At 38.9% G+C, this 21,548-nt stretch overlaps 1 protein-coding gene across 3 annotated transcripts in view; it reads left to right on the top strand.

The window, feature by feature from the left end:
* The window catches only part of adam12 (ADAM metallopeptidase domain 12), a 355,264-nt gene that overhangs the window by 251,013 nt on the left and 82,703 nt on the right, over nt 1–21,548 (top strand). For all 3 annotated transcript variants that reach the window (XM_008106757.3, XM_062976054.1, XM_062976055.1), the window contains exon 11: nt 5,833–5,981. In XM_008106757.3, coding sequence (XP_008104964.1) covers nt 5,833–5,981 — 149 coding nt within the window. The remainder of the gene's footprint in view (nt 1–5,832; nt 5,982–21,548) is intronic.

The following is a 21,548-nucleotide window of genomic DNA, read 5'->3' as shown; positions in this document are numbered from 1 at the left end:
ATCACTGGCCAGTCATTTCAATGTCAATGCCAGGAAATGTTCTAGAACATATTAGTAAATAGTCTGCAATCACTAAGGGTGGAACATGCTTGCCAAGAGCCAGAGTGGGTTATTCTAATCTGTCATGACTTGTTTTTGAGTAACCATTCTGGCTCTTGGCAAGCATGTTTTATTTTGATTAGGTGAATTTAAGATTGGCAAATGGTCTGTAGCAAAAGAGTTCTCGCCTTGTTGTGTTGGTGAGAAATGACAAGTGGAATGTATCAAAGCTCTGTTATGAGCCCTGTGTTTTTTTTAAAGTTCTTGAACATTACTTAAATAAGGGTGTAGATCAGGTATGTGCAAAGTAAGGCCCACAGCCCCTTGACTGCTTTCTTCCAGCGCTCCTCTTTTTCCCTGTCCTCTCAGCATAAGGATGCAGCAGCCTGGAGGGTTCTCATAAGCCACGTTTCTGCTTGGCCCTGGCCCTGGGCTATTCTTTTGGCATAAGGACGTGGCCACTCGCGTCTTTGTGCCAAAAGGAGGGGAAGACACGTAGTTGCTGAGAGCCCTCTGGAGAGCTCTTGGTAGCCACGTGTCTCCCTGTCCTCTCAGTCTGGGGACATCGTAGGCCGCCTCCACAAACTGAGAGAAGGGCTGGAGCAGTCATATCTAGCTGCCCAGGACTCTCCCAAGAGACCTGGTCAGCTGTGTGTGAAACCCTCCTTTCGGCAGGAGGACGTGTCTTGCTCATGCATCTTCCTACTGAGAGGAGGGCCTGGGTAGCCACGTGTGAAACCCACCCCCAGCCTTCCCCACACACACCAACCATACCCCTGGCCTCCCCTTCCCCTTGCCAAATGCCCCCCTCTGGCCTCTTTCTTCTTTTTGTGTTGTTATCCTATTCACTATTCTATGCTTTATTTTCTTATTCCAGTTTCAGTCATTCAACCATTCATTTCAGTATAGAAAATAACAGACTATTGGTGAAGAATTTATTTTAGCAGGCTGTTTCAAAGGGGTGTGGGAAGTGGGTAAAAGAAGAAAGTTTATTAGGAACATACGAACTTTTAAAAAAATCATATCTTATGATAATTTATATAAAGTTACTTCATGCTATCTGTAAACATCCAAATGTCATAGAGGTCATGGTTTCAAAACATGAAACCTTGTTTGTTGTTTGTCACCTTTGTGTATCCTGGATATTTGATAGCTCTCTGTATTTTAACAGATGTTCTGTTAGACTGTACATATTAATAAAGTTAGGAGGGAAGAATGATAGAACATTTTGGCTGTATTTCAGAAACTGAGTCAGACTATTTGGAGCCAGACCAATTTTGTCTAGTAGAATGCCCTGAGATGAACGATCCAGCTGTAAAACACAACAGGCAAGCTAGCAAGTCGTATTAAGGACAAAGCATGCTGATAGTTGAGCCAGTACACTGATGTAAACCTGCTCTGATGTCAATACTGCAGCAACCGTATCAGTGCAGGCACTTACAATGGTATTGTAATTAGAATTCTATTGTATGTGCAAAGCAGGGAGATTACATTTTCGTAGTCTTTCATTAAGCTACTGTCAGTCAGGACGCATGTTAAGAACTCAGTTGAACTCAGGTTTATGTTCTGTTGCAGCGGATGTGGGACTGACAGCGATCAGCAGAGAAAACAATTTGGAACAGCAATGTTCCAGGCATGGATCGGCATTTGTAGCTGATTGGAAAGACACTTTGTACTCTAAAGCTGGATTTTAATTTATTAACATACTTCAGAAATGTCTACTCCCTCCAATTCAGAGGGAGTAGAGACATTTCCAGAGCAAGTTTGACACCTGCTAACTTCAACAGCAATTAGACAACAAAACCTTAAACACCTCATATATGACACAGACACTAAAATGATCCTAGTAGAGTCACTCAAGATTATTTTGTTTTTAAATTGGATTAATTAAATATTAATTAATTGGATGTCAACAGCTGATAGTTTGTGCCAAATTCTCTCATGATTCTACTCAGTGCATTTCTATCAACAATGAAAGAAAAAAGTGTTATCTCTGGGGTGTTATGCATTTTCCGGGATGTATGGCCATGTTCCAGAATTCTGAACATGGCCATACAGCCCGGAAAATGCACAACAACCCAGTGATTCCGGCCATGACAACACACCATTATCTCTTTTTTTAGAAGAAACACGCAACTACACAATCTTGTGGATTTTTTATTCAATATTAGAAGTCCAAAGAAATCCAACTGCATTGTTAATTAGGTTGAAATACCAATAGGAGGGGAGGCATTTTGAAATCAAAAGTTTATTTTAATGAGGGTGACAAAATTATCAGGGGTCTAGACAACAAGCCCTATGAGGAGCGACTTAAAGAGCTTGGCATGTTTAGCCTGCAGAAGAGAAGATTGAGAGGAGACATGATGGCCTTATATAAATATGTGTAGAGAAGTCATAGGGAGGAGGGAGCCAGCTTATTTTCTGCTGCCCTGGAGACTAGGATGCAGAAGTGGCTTCAAACTACAGGAAAGGAGATTCCACCTGAACATTAGGAAGAACTTCCTCACTGTGAGAGCTGTTCGGCAGAGGAACTCTCTGCCCCGAAGTGTGGTGGAGGCTCCTTCTTTGGAGGCTTTTAAGCAGAGGCTGGATGGCCATCTGTCAGCGGTGCTTTGAATGTGATGTTCCTGCTCTTGGCAGGGGGTTGGACTGGATGGCCCACAAGGTCTCTTCCAACTCTATGATTCTATGATATTTTGGAGTGGCCCACAGATGAGAGGGAAATGCTAATGCTTTCCACATGTTTTTAGAAAAGGTAATGTGTTCCCCTATTATTGAGACCTCACAGTTTAGCACAGGACAACAAGAAAGTTCAACCAGTTGCCTCAGCAATCCAAGGGCCTGTTTCTTCTATTCTTCATAGGAGTGATGGTATCTTATTTGCTCTAAGGGATCATGCAACCTATCCAACTTTGATAGGATTCAACCTGTTATGACATAATTTCATTCTCTGTGTAAGCCATGATACATCCAATGAGCAGCAAAGAAAGTGATGGCCAAAAAAATGTGGTGGGGGGGAGAGAGAACAGGCAAAATAGGTATGAACCATCATGAAAGATACATTTGTGTTTCTTCCCACATTTAGCTGAAAACCTCAAATGAAAAACTGGCATAACCTAATTTATGCAAAGTTATTAAACATCATGCTGTTCTGGATAAATGTATTCAAATCACTAAATTCATTCAGATTACCAAAGAATAATTCCTTTTATAAATTGATTGAATCCCCCTTTTCATTTGTCTTTCACTTGACAGTTGAAATATTCATAATATCAGCAGAGGTTCCTTCAGTGAAAAAGAAGAAAAAGAAATTCAAGCCATCACTTTATTTATGGGTTCAGTTATCCCCCCCCCCCCCCCCCCGGTAACATTTTAGACCATTGGCACTCTAAGCTTTTTCTCTCAATGTCCATCCGAATGCTTGAATGGCTACGAACAAGAGTCGTTTTAGAAGAATACATCCATATCTGCTTTTTTAGAAAAGGCAGATGTACATAGTAATTCCATTTACTTGACTGATAAAGAGACGATCACCCATTTATATTGCATGTTTTATGCATTTTCCTTTCCTGAGAAAGTTATATTAGGAGGTCAGTTTTGCAAAAGAAATGGGTGGTTGTCATAGAAAACATTGTAGAAAGGCTGCTCTTAAAATATTTGAGCTAAGATGTCAGCCAGCGAAATGAGTTTCTGTGGGAATACATTTGCTCAGGAAAAAGAAAGAATGCCACCATTATTCTTATGGATGACATAGATTTCCCAGGGCCTTGCCAATGAATTCTCACCACAGCTGCATTATTGCACTAGATGCAAGGATGCAAGCTTTCTCCAGTCCTTTCTGTTGAATGTGAAGCTAGTGTATATACTCATGTATACGTCTAAAAATAGTTAAAAATCTAAATTTATTTTTAAAAAGGGACCATCCCCTTCTCTTAGTAGAATGCAGAACAAGCAAGACCCTCCATTGCACAAAAACCTAAATAAAGCACCAATGTCTTCTGCTCTCTCTGCCACCGCATCACTTCTGGCCTTTCTGAATGTTCCGGTAGGAAAATAGTGGTGACAGTGAAGGTTTCTGGCACTTTCCTCAAAGGAGTGCTAACTCTAGAGATTACAAGGGGTTGGTGCTTCTTTCAAGTGCTCCTAGAATGAACTATGCTCTTGCTTTTTGCCACTCTACTCAAAGTAAGATATAATTTCTTCTTAGATAAAAGTTAATCGTCTGCCTTAACTTCACAGAATCACTCTCGACTTATCCACATCATACCAACATCCATATTTTTGGTCCCAGACTTATACATGAGGTCAACTTATACAGAAATACTCAACCCATTGTATGACACACTGTGTAATTTTTTAATAACTATTTCGGGCTTGGTTTTCCTTTGTTTGCTAGGAGTTGATGAATGGCACTTGACTATGCATATAATGCAGCGTTTCTCAACCTTGGGGTCGGGACCCCTGGGGGGTCATGGGGGGGGGGTTCAAAGGGGTTGCCAAAGACCAGTATTTTATCTTGATCATGGGGGTTCTGTGTGAGAAGTTTGGCCCAATTCGATCATTGGTGGGGTTTAAGGGGCTCTTTGATTATAGGTGAACTATAAATCCCAGCAACTACAACTACTAGATGTCAAAGTCTATTTTCCCCAAACTCCGCCAGTGTTCAAATTTGGACATATTGAGTATTTGTGCCAAGTTTGGTCCGGATCCATCGTTGTTTGAGTCCACAGTGCTCTCTGGTTATAGGTGAACTACAACTCCCAAACTCAAGATCAATGCCCACCAAATCCTTCCAGTATTTCCTGTTGGCCATGGGAGTTCTGTGTGCCAGGTTTGGTACAATTCCATTGTTGGTTGAGTGCCAAATGCTCTTTGATTGTAGGTGAACTATAAACCCCAGCAACTACGACTCCCAACTACAACCAGTATTCAAATTTGGGTGTATCGGGTATTTGTGCCAAATTTGGTTCAGTGAATGAAAATACATCCTACATATCAGATATTTATGTTACAATTCATAACAGTAGCAAAATGACAGTTATGAAGGCCCCCCACGAGGGTCCTCCTCCAGGGGCAAACCAAGAATGGGCAACTTGGAAGTCCCTGAACAGACTCAGAAGTGGAGTGGGCAGATCTAAAGACAACTTGGCAAGGTGGCACTACCTGGAGGAACCCTCCACCTTGTGTGACTGTGGAGCAGAACAAACAACTCCGCATATGTATGCTTGCCCACAATGTCCTGCCTCATGCACGAAGGAGGAGTTGCTTAAAGCTACGGACAATGCGGTTGCTGTTGCCCGTTTTTGGTCTAAAACTATTTAGTTGCTTGTGATTTCCTCTTTTTTTCCATCATTTTAAAATGTATTTGTTATGTAATGCTTTTGACACGAAATAAATAAATAAATAAATAAATAAGTTATGAAGTAGCAATGAAAATAATTTTATGGCTGGAGGTCACCACAACATAAGGAACTGTATTAAGGGGTTGCAGCGTTAGGAAGGTTGAAAACCATTGATATAATGGGATATAAGCATCCACAGATTTTGGTGTCCACAAGGGGTCCTGGGACAAACCCTAGTGGATACCCATTGAATTATATTTCACTCTGAATGGCCTGGGAAAAACATAAAAGCTGGAAAAATACTAAAAGGCAATAAACTCTTATGCTCTTATGCAAACAATCCCCTTGAAAACTCAAAATGTTTTGTATTTAACTAAATAGTTTAGACTGTTTTCTTTTGTTACCAATGGGATTTAGTCTGTCTCTTTGTCTGTATGTTTTCTTCTTTGAGGATCATTCTGATAGTCCTTTGGGAGCAGCTGTAACTCTGGCTCATGAACTGGGCCATAACTTTGGGATGAACCATGATACACTGGAAAGAGGTTGCAACTGCAAAGCATCTGCTGACAAAGGGGGCTGCATCATGAACCCTTCGACGGGGTAAGTGTAAATTTGAAAGAGATTTGACTGTGGCAGTAGCTTTGTTTTGACCTTGGGAAACCTATATGCAGTGCTTTGCATGTTGTCCACACCAATCAGACTTCATCACAAGTTTTCTTCTATAATTAAGAGCAATAAAAATACATTTTCTTCTCAATTTAAATTACTGGAGGGGAAAAAATCTTGAAACAATTGAATGGTAGCAGATCAATTGTCCTAATACAGCAGATTAACCTTCGATCATAACTTTTTCAGATGGATTTAAAATGTACAGTTTTCTCTCTGTTCCTTCTATGTTTCCCCTTTGTTCTCAGCTCACTTCAGTTGCTTTAAACTGAACTCAAAATAGAAAATTAAGGGTGGAGAGAACAGTAGGAGGTGGACCCTTGTTCTTCCACTCAGGCAAAAGCAAACTGCTGTAACCTCTCCTTGGTTATATGTTCTTCCTCATTAACAACCGCTGCCATCTTGACTACATTGTCATGTTACTTAGCCACCCATATTCTAATTTTCATCTGTGAAACGTTGGAAGATACAGGGTAGTTGTAATTTCTTCTCTTGTTGCTAGAAGGAAATGTACGAAGCTGTTAAGTTGCACGGTTGTCTTCATATTCGTCTATAGTAGAAAACAGAAAAATAAGGCCATAAGAAAGAAACACTACCAAGTAAGGCAGGTTTGTTTGTGTCCTGTGGCAGAGCTGCCTTATAAAAAGCTCTTTCTATATAAAACTGAAGGTGGCTTTTATGTTTGTCTCACTCAGCTAAAGTCTCACAAAAATTCTTTCCTTCCAGTACTCCAATTGCTGCTCTGTACATTCTTCAGTCCCAGTTCTCCTGCACAGTTACAACAAGTGAGATCAATTTAGTATATGATTTGCTAGGTGCAGGTGCGCTCTCTTGTATGTAAACACTGTGAAGAAGTGTTTCACCGTGTTAGCCCTCAAAAGAAACTTAGCTCCAATATTGTTTGTCTTCAGATTTTAAAGGAAGTCTTTCTTCAGGCTCTCTGTTTATGACAGAATCTTTGTGATGTTAACTTTTAAGAGGGAAGTTGCATTTTCCTGGGAGCTACCCAGCACAGCACAAAGTGAGGCATTGGGGTTTATCAGATGAGACATGCAAATCGGCATTGTGGCTGAACACGATGTCATATGCTTCTGCAGGTTTGACTCTCCCCTACGTTTCTTCCATGCCTAGCTATTAACAGGAAAAAACTCAACAATTCCATTATATTCCCACTAGCTTTGCCCGGCCACGTGTTGCTGTGGCTTATGGGAATGCTTTGTTGGCCAGGTGGAATAGCAGTGAATAGCCTTGCAGCCTCAAAGCTTGGCCATTTTCTTCTTATGGAAATCCTTGTTTGGTGAGCTGGAATGCAATGGAATAGGCTTTCTACTAGGAAGGCTGGGTACTTCTGTTCTAAGGGAATGGTTTTTTGGGCTGCTAGAATTGCAACTAATAGCCTCACTGCTTCAAAGCCTGGCTGCTTGCTACCTAGGGGAAACTTTGGTTGGTCAGCTTCAATAGTACAGAATAGTATCAATGCTTCAAAGCCTGGCCACCTTCTATCAAGGTTAATCCTTTGTTGGTCTGGTCAAATTGCACTGCCTTCAGTGCTGGAGTAGCACCCTCAATCAAAGAGCAACTTTGAAGCCTGGGTACTTGCTTTGTAGGGGAATCATTGTTTGGCCAACTTGAATTGCACTGAATAGTCTTGCAGCTTAAAAGCCTGGCCGCTTTTTACATAGGGCATCCTTGCTAGGCCAGGTTGAATGGGATGGAGTAGCCTCGTGGCTTCAAAGCCTGGGGGTTTTTCACCTAGGGGAAATCTTGGTTGGCAGGTTGAATAGCACTGAAGGCTTGTTGCTTGCAAGCCTTCTACCTTGCGGAATCTTTGGATTTGATTGAAAGACATATTTTGGATGACTGTGTCTTTTGTGGCCAAATTTGGTGTGTTTGGGTTCAGTGGTTTTGTTGTTTACTCCATAGTAAAATGAACATTACACACACACACACACACACACACACACACACACACACACATATATATATATATATATATATATATATATATATATATATATAATCTACCTTATTTGATGGGTCCCTTTTACTTCTGTGCTGGGATGCTGGCAGTAACACGACCGTAGCAACAGTAGTGCAGGAAGGTGGGATTGCAAGGGCATGTGGAAGTACAACCGTGGGACCATGGATTAGTGAACCAGCATAATTGTGCTACTAACAAAAGGTGTCATATGATGCTCCACACAGTATGTATGCATTATCAACAGTAGTAGTACTATACTGGAATAGCGGATTCATAAATAGGAATATAGTGTCTAGATCCAGGGAAGTCATGCTACCCCTCTATTCTGCCTTGGTCAGACCACACCTGGATGACTGTGTCCAATTCTGGGCACTGCAACTGAAGGGAGATGTTGACAAGCTGAAATGTGTCCAGAGGAAGACAACTAAAATGATTAAGGGTCTGGAGAACAAGCCCTATGAGGAGCGGCTGAAAGAGCTGGGCATGTTTAGCCTGCAGAAGAGAAGGCTGAGAGGAGACATGATAGCCATGTATAAATATGTGAGGGGAAGTCATAGGGAGGAGCAAACTTGTTTTCTGCTGCCCTGGAGACTAGGACGTGGAACAATGGCTTCAAACTACAGGAAAGGAGATTCCACCTGAACATTAGGAAGAACTTCCTCACCGTGAGGGCTGTTCAGCAGTGGAACTCTCTGCCCCAGAGTGTGGTGGAGGCTCCTTTGGAAGCTTTGGCCATCTGTTTGAATGTGGTTTTCCTGCTTCTTGGATGGTCCACAAGGTCTCTTCCAACTCTATTATTCTGTGATTCTATTATTCATGTGATAAAGCCCAAAATAATTATCAGTCACATTTCATTTTTAATTACCCTGGGCACTCATAAGTAATGGAAGATGGGAATTATTAATATCTTTGCAATTATGATGATGATCCCACTAAGTAAAGATAAAAGATCTGAATATTTAAATTGGCAGTGTAGCAGGTTTCTAGATACAGTGATATTACGTATATGAGCCTTGAGCCCACACCCTCCTTCTATTACTTTGAGGAATTTTGTTTCCAGTTAAGCACAGTTTAGCATTGTATACAAAGATTATACTCTGGTAGTTTGGACCAGCTCATAGCTCATGATCTGAAGCATTCGAGTTAGCAATAAATAAAACTAACTACAGTTAGTCTGGGTTCAGGCATAATAGTAAGCTGTTGTTAGTGTAAAGCAGTTGCTATTGAATTTGGGACCAATAAATGCATATTCAGTTGTGCACACTGCTTATGAACAAATAAATAAAGTATTTCTTGCCAGGTGCCATTCACTTTCGGGTAATTTGGAGCCTATAGATGTGTGTGTATCTCCAGTGCAATGTCAGGAGCGACTTGAGAAACTGCAAGTTGCTTCTGGTGTGAGAAAATGGCTACTCATATCCCAACTCATATCACCACACTTCATACTTTATTCTTAACTTTTTTTTACTGACTAGATTTCTCCCTTTGCCTCCTTCTCTCTCTCTTCTTTCTTTCCCTATGTTCTTTTTTTTCTTTTTTCTTTTTTTCCTCTCCTTTTCTCTTTTTTTCCTCTTTTCTCTTCTTTTTGGTTTTTCTATGTATGTTAAAAATTATGCAATTAAGATTACTATCATCCTGTGGGAGACTTCTCTCATGTCCTCACAGTGGGAGCTGGAGCTGACAGAAGGAGCTCACCTGCTCTCCCCAGATTCAAACTGCTGACCTGTCAGTTATCAATCCTGCCGGCACTAGGGTTTAAAACCATTGGTGCCACTGGGGGCTCCATGATAATTTATGTACTTTACATATAATTTTTTTTATCAATGAACATTGAGCCACAAGTATTAAATATATGATTCTTGGAATGTCCTTGTCATTACTGTTCAATAATTTCATTGTTCTCTATCTCGTAGCTTTTTAAAATAGAATACATCCTTAACATTTTTCAGTACACTTTGTTCCCTTTCATCTAAGGCTTCCCTTTTCTGGGGGTACTTTTTCTTGTTATTATCCTTGTGGGTTGTTGTGTGATATTGGAAACATGTTCATATATCCTTGTGTTTTGAATGCACGAGGAAGGCATAGTAAATCAGAAATATGGTTGTTAGCTTCATTGATGTAATATATAATTTTATATGGGCCTGTTACTTTTACAAAGTTATTATTTAAATTTAAATGTTTTGAGGCATCCTACCAGTTAGTTACTATAATAATATTTTATATATTTGCTATCTCACCATTCAAAAAGGAATACAAATACTTACATTTTATTACCTTTTTTCAAAACAAAATATGACAGTTTCAAACCACTAATCTTGATTTTTGAAAAATTCAATAAAGAAAACACTGGATAATTTTAAAAAGTTACACTCAAAGAGCAAAGAAGATGAAGCAGTCACTCATTATGGTACAATCATAATGTAAATTGGTTATACCTTAGTTGTTGCATAATTACAAGTAACATACTGCTTATAATTAGTTGCTTTTAGGCTCAGCTCTGAACCTTGAAATGGAAATAAAACAGATGTTGGTATTGATAACATTAGTATTGAAGGGCCTACAGAAATATATCTTAAGCACATATAAAACTCATGAGATTTGCAGACACAAATATCTGCAAATCCTATTTCAGTTGGTTTCCACTTACTTTTCTCCAACTTTTGGCAGCTATGACTTCCCTGGTTGGTCATGCTGAATAATGTCAACACTTTTCATCCCCCTGCATCCCACTCACAGTTGATAGTGTATTAATATTCTGTAATATGGAGTGTTTCCTCCTCTCTGGGATCCAAGGCAATAGGTCTGTTTAGCTTGGATCAATACCAGACTGTATTCTAATTGTCTTTTCAACCTGAACATGCTTGTTTTGTGACAGATCTCGCCAGAAAAATGTTTAGAACCACCTGAATACATACGTGCATTTACTCCCATTCTTAGCATTTTCTAATGGATGCCTTTCCTATTTATCCATTTTTCTGAACCTTTCCATCTTCATGAAGGTGGGCATGAATAAAGTCATGTTGGAGGAATGGGCTATGTAAATTACATTTCTTTAAAAAGCTGTACTCCTTACATATCTGTATTTTAAATAAGCAAAAAAGACCTCTAGGATTACAATGCATATGATGATGATGATGATGATGATGATGATGATGATGATGATGATGATGATGATGATGATGATGATGGACTTTCGAATCCAGACTGACAAAGTTCTGGAACACAACACACCAGACCTCACAGTCGTGGAAAAGAAAAAGGTTTGGATTATTGATGTCGCCATACCAGGCGACAGTCGGATTGATGAAAAAAACAGGAAAAACTCAGCCGCTATCAGGAGCTCAAGATCGAACTGCAAAGACTCTGGCTAAAACCAGTACAGGTGGTCCTGGTGGTGATGGGCACATTGGGTGCCATGCCAAGAGATCTCAGCCGGCATTTGGAAACAATAGACATTGACAAAATTACAATCTGCCAACTGCAAAAGGCCACCCTACTGGGAACTGCGCGCATCATCCGAAAATACATCACAGTCCTAAACGCTTGGAAAGTGTTCGACTTGTGATTTTGTGATATGAAATCCAGCATATCTATCTTGTTTACTGTGTCATACAATAAAATAATAACAACAACAACAACAACAAAAACTTTATTTTTATACCCTGCCAACCATCTCCCCGAAGGGGACCAAGCGGGACCAAGCCCAGAACATACAGCAGAATTCACCAACTAAAACCACAGTTAAAAACATAACAACATATAACAATCTATTTAAAACATCATTAAAAACAACAAAATATACAAACAGCGTTAAAACTCTATCAAATCAGACTTGGCAACCAACAATTGGGAACACGAATATAGACATGATCAGACTAGAGAGGACTGGGTATGGACTTGTTCAAAAAGCAGACTGTATGGCCAGGGTGATGAGTAAAGTGCTGAGTTAAACCTTATTGGTAAACTAGAGCTGGGCATTCATGAGCAGGGACTAACCGTCATCAAATGCACACTGGAACATCCAAGTTTTCAAATCCCCATGGAAGGCGGATTGAGGACTAGCCTAATCTACCTGGGAAGGGAGTTTCAGAGCAGGGGGGTCACCACTGAGTAGGCCCTCTCTCTCGTCCCCACCAACTGTGCTTGTGACCTTAAGTCTGTTCACTCTAATCAAAGGAAATGTTTAATTCTTGAAATATTGTTTCATTGATTACACAACCCAACAAAAAATGCTTGGTGTCTTGATTTTTAGACCTGTTCCTGGATACTGATTCAGAAAATGGCATTGGATAGACTGCATCAACTTTAGTTTTTTAGATATGGATATTGTGATGTTCTATGAGCAAGCAGATGGTGACCGGTAGATGGCATATGCTCTATATCTCAAAAGCTAGAGCTGGTAGGAGGAAGCTGGTGTAATTTTTGGAACCGACAGGTCAAATATACCCACAACCAGGTAACATTTGAGGCACCATAATGTTGACCGGTATTATTGTCATTTTTTTTTTTTTAGTCTTTAAAGACATCAGGTCCCCTAGATGGATCTTTCACCTTTAAGAACTTGAATTTGGACAGAATATTTGGTGGAAGCACTGTCTTGAAATCCATAGAGAATTAAACTCTGTTGGATATGTCTGTTAACGAGCTTCCTGTAGGTTTACATCTTTAAAGCAACTGTTAAGTCATGCGGCATACTTACCTCAAAGTATTTAAAGGCTTCAGCATATCATTCACAATGATGTGATACTTTATGTACTATTACTATTTAGGGGACAAAAGCAGACAGTGTGATACTTCTATTGCTTCTCACCCTGAGATTCACACGCAATGTATCACAGTAAAAGAGGTGGAATTTTTTTTGCAATAACAGAAAATAATGAGAACATAATTTTGTAAGCTGATAGTTTATTAATAGCCAAGTCTGCTTTCAAAATAAGTATTAACTTTGGGGTGTTGGCAGCACTAGGGTTGTATGAGATATTATAGAATCCTGTGATCCAAAGAGATAGGTATGAAAGTGGGCTACCAATGCTATGGGCTAGAAAGGGGCACATAGAGGACAAGAAAGGCCTGAAGTAACATTTTCTACCCAGCTTAGCTCCAACAAACTTACACTTTTTTAGAAAATAAAAATCAACCACAGCTTATTTTAGTTATATTATCTTGGGAAATTTTATTGGGAATTTCTGATTCCCCGCAAAGAAAGAACATTGAAAGGGAAGTCTGCAAAAGTTGCTTCGCAGCCCAGTGATTCATTAAAGAGGTTACCAGAAACCTGAATACTGTTCTCACTGCCAAAGAGGGAAGTCTGGAAAAGAAAACTGAAGCCAGATTTAAAACCCAAGAAAAAGTAATAGAACACTTCAGATTCACAATGAGCGATGTAGATCAGGTAATAGAAAATTTGAGTGGATACTATCTGACCTAAAGGATGACTAAAGCTGAGTAATTCACAGTGTGGTCTCTAGGGATGGCAACAAATACTTTCCCTCAAGGTATATGTTAGAACAACAGAGACCTAGTAGGAAATTGCAAAAAGGGAACTGTGGGAACGTATGAATAGGAATGATACAATTGAACCCTAGACTGATACTGAAAAAGTACCAACATTTGTCCAGTTCTAAAGACATTCTGTAATGTTCAGCCATTTACATGAATATAAAACCTAATCACTGTTACTGGCCAAGCATTTGGGTTGCCATCTTTGTGACCTGATAATATACTTGTAAAGTATAGATTATAACCTATTATAGCTTATAGCATATAAGAAGCCAGTTACATTAGAATGTATATGTATCAGTGGAGCAGAAGGATATATACCGTATATACTTGAGTAGAAGCCAACCCGAATATAAGCCAAGGCACCTAATTTTACGACAAAAACTGGGAAAACTTATTGACTCGAGTATAAGACGAGGGTGGGAAATGCAGCAGCTATGGGTCAATTTCAAAAATAAAAATAGATATTAATAAAATTGCATTATTTGAGGCATTCGTAGGTTAAATGTTTTTGAATATTTATATAAAACTGTAATTTAAGATAATAATAATAATAATAAGACTTTGATAAGATAAGACTGTCCAATTCTGAATACCTATATTCTTAAGTATAAGCCGACTGGAATAGAAGCCGGCCAGGACCCTCACTCGAGTATAAGCCGAGGGGAGCTTTTTCAGCCCTAAAAAAGGGCTGAAAAACTAGGCTTATACTCGAGTATATACAGTAATAATGATGATGATGATAACAACAGCAACTTTATTCTTATATCCTGCCCCATCTCCCTGAAGGGATTTGGGGCAGCTCACATGGGGACCAAACCCAGAATACAACATAAAATACAGCAGCAAAATGCATTTAAAATATATAAACATACAAAATCAAAAGGCATATAAAATACAATAAAAACATACAACTGACCAATAGCCAGGTGCCTAATAACTGCCTAGTACAGTGGTTCTCAACCTGTGAGTCCCCAGGTATTTTGGCCTACAACTCTCAGAAATCCCAGCCAGTTTACCAACGGTGAGGATTTCTGGGAGTTGAGGCCCAAACCATCTGGGGACCCACAAGTTGAGAACCACTGCTTTAGAGCCAGTTCAATTTTGTCTGGAATGAGTTCCCATTTAAGTGAACAGTGTGTTTTCTGCCTTTAAATAAGACAGCTTTCAACCTTTTTCCATAAATTAAAAACAAAATTATATAGCAACTGTCCTCTAGCTGAACTGAAGACACTGCTGGCAACTACGAGACGTTTTCCCCCAGAATATTCATGGAATTTCTTTTCTCCTTTACTGTCTGAAAAAACTCAACCCAGGTGTTAATCGTAACACAAGGGCTTGCTAATGATATCCTGGTTTACCAATCTCATCCAGATGTCAGATCCATTATGATTTCCATCCTTTTTTTCAGTAGGGTTCCAGTGTCCTGCTGGTTTGCAATACAGAAATCTTTTTTCATTTCCATTTTATAAAAATGCATTGCTATCTCCAGATTGCTGAAAATCCTTCATGCTGAATTCAGCATAACCAAGTCACTTGCACTTCCACACTAAGCCCTGGGAGCTATCAGCTTTGAATATCTATTTACTTTATTCACATAACTATTTATTTCTCTTTAAAGGTCTTATAAAGCAACAGCTTCAACTCTCTCACACATATGTTCAAAAACTTTATGTATATTTAACTACATAGCAAAGGAGTTAAGAATTGTGAAGATGTGTAACAGGATACCAGTGCACATTAGCATCCCCTATTAAGTGTCCTGATGCAGAACAGGGCTGATTCCCTTTGTCCACACAAACCCTATAACCCTATAACTCAGGAATAGTCCCAGTTAATCCCTTGCTGTCCTGTTTTCAGCTGCTTCTAAGACATCCTGGTTTCTGTATCTTCTTTCCACTTTTTCCATAAGTTTAATTCAATGGCATTACACTGAATTCAGATTGCAGAGGTAGTGTGCATTCTAGTAACTCAGCATGAGGAATAAGAGAGGAGTCTTCCCTAAACTCAGACATGAACTCTTAGATTTCTTGCTTTAGACTATAGTTGTGTGTGTTATTCATCATTAAAATTGTTGTCCTCTTATTGTCTCACCATGCTATTTTTACCATTTTATAATGTGCCATGGTCACATATGTGCTGTTTTCATTTGTGAAATATTTGCATCTATGTGCACAGCATTTTTAGCCAGCCAACCTACCTATAATATCCATTATTCATCCAATACCTGCATTTACTAATCATTTGATGATCTTGGAAGTACAGTAGAGTCTCACTTATCCAACACTCGCTTATCCAACGTTCTGGATTATCCAACACATTTTTGTAGTCAATGTTTTCAATATATCGTGATATTTTGGTGCTAAATTCGTAAATACAGTAATTAGTACGTAGCATTACTGCATATTGAACTACCTTTTCTGCCAAATTTGTTGTCTAACATGATGTTTCGGTGCTTCATTTGTAAAATCATAACCTAATTTGATATTTAATAGGCTTTTCCTTAATGCCTCCTTATTATCCAACATATTCGCTTATCCAACATTCTGCTGGCCCGTTTATGTTGGATAAGTGAGACTCTACTGTAATTGTAAATTAATTAAGGGTGTTATCCTTAGTTCTTTTCCCCAATACTGAAGCTTTGACTGTATGGTAGGAAAGAATTGCCTCATTTTTCTCAGTGTAAATCCAACATTTTAATTGCTTTTATGGGTTCTATGGCACAATGGGTTTAACTCTTATGAAATGCTGACCTGAAGGTTGGGATGCTGACTTGAAGGTTGCCAGACGAGGTGAACATCTGTCAACTCTAGCTTGCAGGGACATGAGAGAAGCCTCCCAGTCACACATCTGCGTGTCCCCTGAGCAACATTTCTGTAGACAGCCATTTCTCTCATACCAGAAGTGACTTATAGTATGTTCTCAAGTCGCATCTGACACAATAAAAAAGTTATATCTACAGTTAAGAGGGTATGTGTGCATTATGCTTTGTTGTGGGTGTTGACAGTGAGATGTCCCAGAGAAGAGTGTTTTCTACAACAGGCCATTGGCTTGTAACATTAGGAGGTATAGTCCAGAAATAAGATTTCTAGTTCTGCTGGAGATAATTCTTATGTTATCCTGGTACTGCTTGTAGGAAATAGTCTCAAAGATTAATATTTTTGTCTCTCGGCAGAAAGTTTCATAAATAATTCCCAAAATCTGCTTGTAGGGTTTAGTGAAGAGAAATGTCTATCTGACTTGTATTTTTAGACTTCAAGGTTGCATGGTGATAAAAAAGTATCATAGATTTTCTTCCTTCATGTCATCTTGGAAGCAGTGCCCAGTCAACAATGTGTTGGTGTAAATGTTTATGCAAAGTACTCAGAAATGGCCCATCCTCCAGGAAATAATGCCCGACTGCTCACTGGAGGGAAGGATATTAGAGGCAAAGTTGAAGTATTTTGGCCACATCATGAGAAGATAGGAAAGCTTGGAGAAGATCATGATGCTAGGGAAAATGAAAGGAAAGAGGAAGAGAGGCCGACCAAGGGCGAGATGGATGGACGGTATCCTTGAAGTGACTGGCTCGTCCTTGAAGGAACTAGGGGCGGCAATGGCCGACAGGGAGCTCTGGCGTGGACTGGTCCATGAGGTCACGAGGAGTCAAAAATGACTGAACGAGTGAGACGACGACGACTCAGAAATGGAAAGTTAATAGCTGATCTTTGTTGAAACTCATATCACTATGTGGTAGGAGTGCTCATTTCTGTGTTAAATGAATTGTGGCTCCCGGAAAGGGTCGTGACATTTGTGTCATTTCATATCAATAATGGATTTGAAAGGAATCCTTCTGTAACCCTTTTTGACCACTGATAATTAGCCTACAGGCTTGCGTATGTTTGCCAGCAGGGAATGATTAATTGCCTTCTTAGCAAAAAACAAAAAACAAAAACCTCCTATTATTGGATTTTTTGGAGAAGGAGAGAGAGATGTAGGAAATATAATGTAATATAACTGTACATGAAGTCAAGTTTTGAGTGAGACTGAGATACCAGTAGCCTGAATTCAGCAGATTTGTTCTTGGATGCAGTTCACTACAAAATAATCTATGAAGGTCAACTCACAAACATCATGCCCACTGGCCTTTCCTTGACCGTTCATATTCCAAGGATCCCATTTTCCTAGAGTCTTAATACTTACACCCAAGCACTTATGTTCTCTCATCTACCCATGATACTATGAAACAGAACTTTCCAAATTGTGTGTCATGGCACATTAGTGAGTTGGTTGCAGTGTGTAGGTGTGTCATGTGAACATAATGAGAAACCTCTGTAAAATAAGCAATAAATCATATATTTTTTAAAATATAAATGAAAGGTTTTCATGAGATATGTTGTGTCCCCATACATTTTGTTATTACAAGTTATGTGTGTGTCCATATCTCCAGTTTGCTAGTAAAATTAAGGCCACTGCATTGAAAAATGATGTACAGTGTTCCCTCACTTACCACGGGGGTTAGGTTCCAGGACCACCCGCAATAAGTGACAATCCGCAAAGTAGGGAAACTATATTTATTTTAATATTTATACAATATTTTAATATTTTAATATTTATACACTATTTTAAGTCTTTATCAACCAATCATGTGTGGATAAATCACCTCTTTCCCCTCCTCTTGCCGCTTGGGCTTCTTTTCCCACCCTTTGGCTTCTCCTTCCTCCCTCCCTTAGCCTGTAAATTGTAATTTTTTATTATTTATAATAGTCTTTTAGAGTTTACTGAAAAACCACAAAACAGCGAATCCGCAAAAAGTGAACCGCGAAGTACTGAGGGAACACTGTATGCCAAAAAAGTGTATCATCAACATAAATGTTTGGAAAGCTCTGCCATAGAAAGTATGGGACCTCTGACGATACTTACGGGAGCCTAGGGATATTGGAACTGCATATATGGGATTCAGAATGAAGGTAAACAATCAAGAATGAGCTCCTCTGTTTATAAATGTGCTTGTCTCAGATGAATAGGCTAGCCATATAACAGATAATATTTGAGATTTGCTGGAAAGTTATAGTTCCAACTTACCTTTGATTTTAGAGGGAGACACTTGCTAAAGTCTTTTCTTTTAAAAACAATGGGATTTAATAATGCTTGGATGTGGTAGCTCAGCCTCTTTCTACAGTTCTATAGTTGCTTTTGCAATTCTGAAACTATCTGTGGTTTGGGGGAAAAGACAATTGCTTCTAATGCTTCAAGGAAAACATCACAATGCATATGTGTGTGTGTGTGTGTGTGGTATGCATTTTTTTTTAAAAAAAACTTGCTCACCTGGATTAGTCTTGTTTTTCGTCCTCTCCACCACTCTTTTCTTTCCTTGTTTCTCTCCCTTTTCCTCACTCTCATTCAGTCTTTCATCTTCTAAATCTCCTCTCTATTTAGCAGACATTTGGAGTTTCTGCCTTCACCACACACGTAGACCTTCAGGGTTGTCATATTCTAGGTCTCCAAAAGTAATTGCTCAGCAAATCAGGGAGTTGCTCATGAACGGGTTGACTGCACTCTCTTGGACTAATTTATCTACCTAAGAAACACTCTTGTTATAAATAGGAAAGAAAAGGATCAGCACATCCCAATATTTATTTATCTTACAATCCATAATCTTTTGTGAATTCTCCCAATGGGTTTCTTTGATGTTAACTAGCTGCAGGAGGTTTCCTATGTATGGGGTTTCCTCAATTATCTGGATCCTACTTGTAACCCAAATATCAACGTTTGCAAAAAAAAAAAAAACCCCAAAAAACAGACATTATTTGCTCTCAAAAGATTTGCAGACATTCTTTTCAGAGCAGAGGAAATTGTAATTCATGTGTTCATATCCATGTACAGTCTCTAAGCATGTGTATTTTTCAAAAAAGAGTTTTAGAAGCCCATTTCAGAGCTCAAAAAGGTTTCCATACTTAGAGTTTAACCACATACCTAAGATGCACAGAATTCATTCAAGTAAACGAATAAATACTCTTGCAGACACCCACTTCAAAGAAGGGTTCCAAGTCTAGAAAGCTGAAACACATTTTCAGGTTCAAACAGAATGTGTAAGTAGATCAGGCAAAAAAAAAACCTTTGCATCAGCACTTGAAGTAATGCACATTAACAGCTATACACCTGCCATGATCATGTAAGTAGAGGGTTTAAAATTACCTAACTGTACTTACACTCAGCTTTGTACCTGTGAAATAGGAATTATCATATTTACCAGAGCTGGGAATAGCATTACTAGGGATTGCTGTGCTCACAGAGGAAAAGTTTCTTTATATCATCAAAAACAATTTTAAAATTCCAGGTATTATTATTATTAGCAGTGATCCTCTACTGTAATGGCAATGACAGAATTATATAATGTCTCTCTGGGGCACCTTTCATCTTTGAATAGAACTGTGTTCTGTTTTCAAAAATAGACTTAAAACATTTAATCCTAAGCATATTTGCAAGATTGCTCATCTTTGAAATAAAGTTGTTCCATTAAAAAAATAACAATGAAATCCTTAATCAAACCTGTATATCTATAACCAAAGGTATGTATCATTGGGTGTAGTGAGGCTCACTCCTTACTAAGTATATATAGAACAGTGGTTCTCAACCTGTGGGTCCCCAGATGTTTTGGCCTTCAACTCTCAGAAATCCTAAAAGTTGGTAAACTGGCTGGGATTTTTGGAAGTTGTAGACCAAAACACCTGGGGACCCACAGGTGTTTTGGCCTACAACTCCCAGAAATCCTAGCCAGTTTACCAGCTGTTCGGATTTCTGGGAGTTGAAGGCCAAAACATATGGGGACCTACAGGTTGAGAACCATATAGAGGATCTTCACTTTCGCCCAGTCTCTCCCTCAATCCACTGTTTGAGCCTTGCTGTCCACCAAAGGAGGGGAAGAGAAGACTTCCAATGGTTTTTGTCAAACTTTTTGATGGGAGGGACTCCCTCCTACACCTAGTCCAGAAGATGTCACATAATCCTTCCAAACCCACCCTTTCCACTAGACTCATTTAACCTTTTCTCACTCATCTTTCTATACATACCAAGCAAGACAACCTTTAATTTCCTTCATCTTTTCTATATCTATGTACAGTCATCACTCCACATTTGTGGGTTCTACTTTTGTAGATTTGATTATACATATATTTGATTAATATGTTCTCTATATGAATCTCTAGGTCTCCCAGCTTGACTTTATGGTCAACTCTCACCATCTATAGCCCTCCAATGTGATCCTGTGGTAAATTTCCAGCAGAAGTTGATCACAGAATTGTGCTGGAGAATCTAGAGGAGTTATTTGAGGTTAAAAAAATAATTTTTATTTGCATTGTGGTCTCTTCCAAGTCTGTGACTCTGTATTGTGTGATCTGCTATGCATGTACAGTGTTGATAAAGAAATAACTTCATATCAAAGGAGGTAAATCTTGTAATCATGCTTAGAATCAAACGTTCTAAGTCTATTTTTGAAAACAAAACCCAACTCTATTTTCAGAGGAATAGTATTCCAGAGAGACATTACATAATTCTGTCATTGCCATTACTGTATATGCATTTTTGAAGTCGGAAACAGGTAAGTTTCTCCAGGTAGTTGGGTTACACAGAAGATTAGTATTATTTAACCAGTGGATCGAGCTCTTGAGAAGACTTATCTCATTCAGGAGACCTCTAACTATCAAACAGAACTTGTATCTCAATAGAGGTGTGATGTGTATCGCCGAAAGATAGAAAATAATATTGAAGGCCATGAAAACATTTTAACTAATAAGCATAAACTAATCCGTTTTAAAAACGTCTCTGGAATGTGCACTGTAACCATCCCTTAGTAGCTGTATTATATTTTGAATGTTATAGATTGCTGTTACTGTTTTGTAAATGCACAGGTTTCCCTGCAAAAGCACTTAGACATATTTGCCTGACACAGAAAGTCTGTATTTATTTCAAGGCTGAAGAAACATAATTGTGCATGTAGTAACATTGTGTATGTGGATGCACATGCAATGCACATGTAGCTG

Source organism: Anolis carolinensis, chromosome 3 (assembly GCF_035594765.1).
Source record: "Anolis carolinensis isolate JA03-04 chromosome 3, rAnoCar3.1.pri, whole genome shotgun sequence".
In the NCBI taxonomy this organism is placed as follows: domain Eukaryota; kingdom Metazoa; phylum Chordata; class Lepidosauria; order Squamata; family Dactyloidae; genus Anolis; species Anolis carolinensis.
The sequence above is the reverse complement of the archived record's forward strand: the minus strand, read 5'-3'. Positions and strand labels throughout refer to the sequence as shown.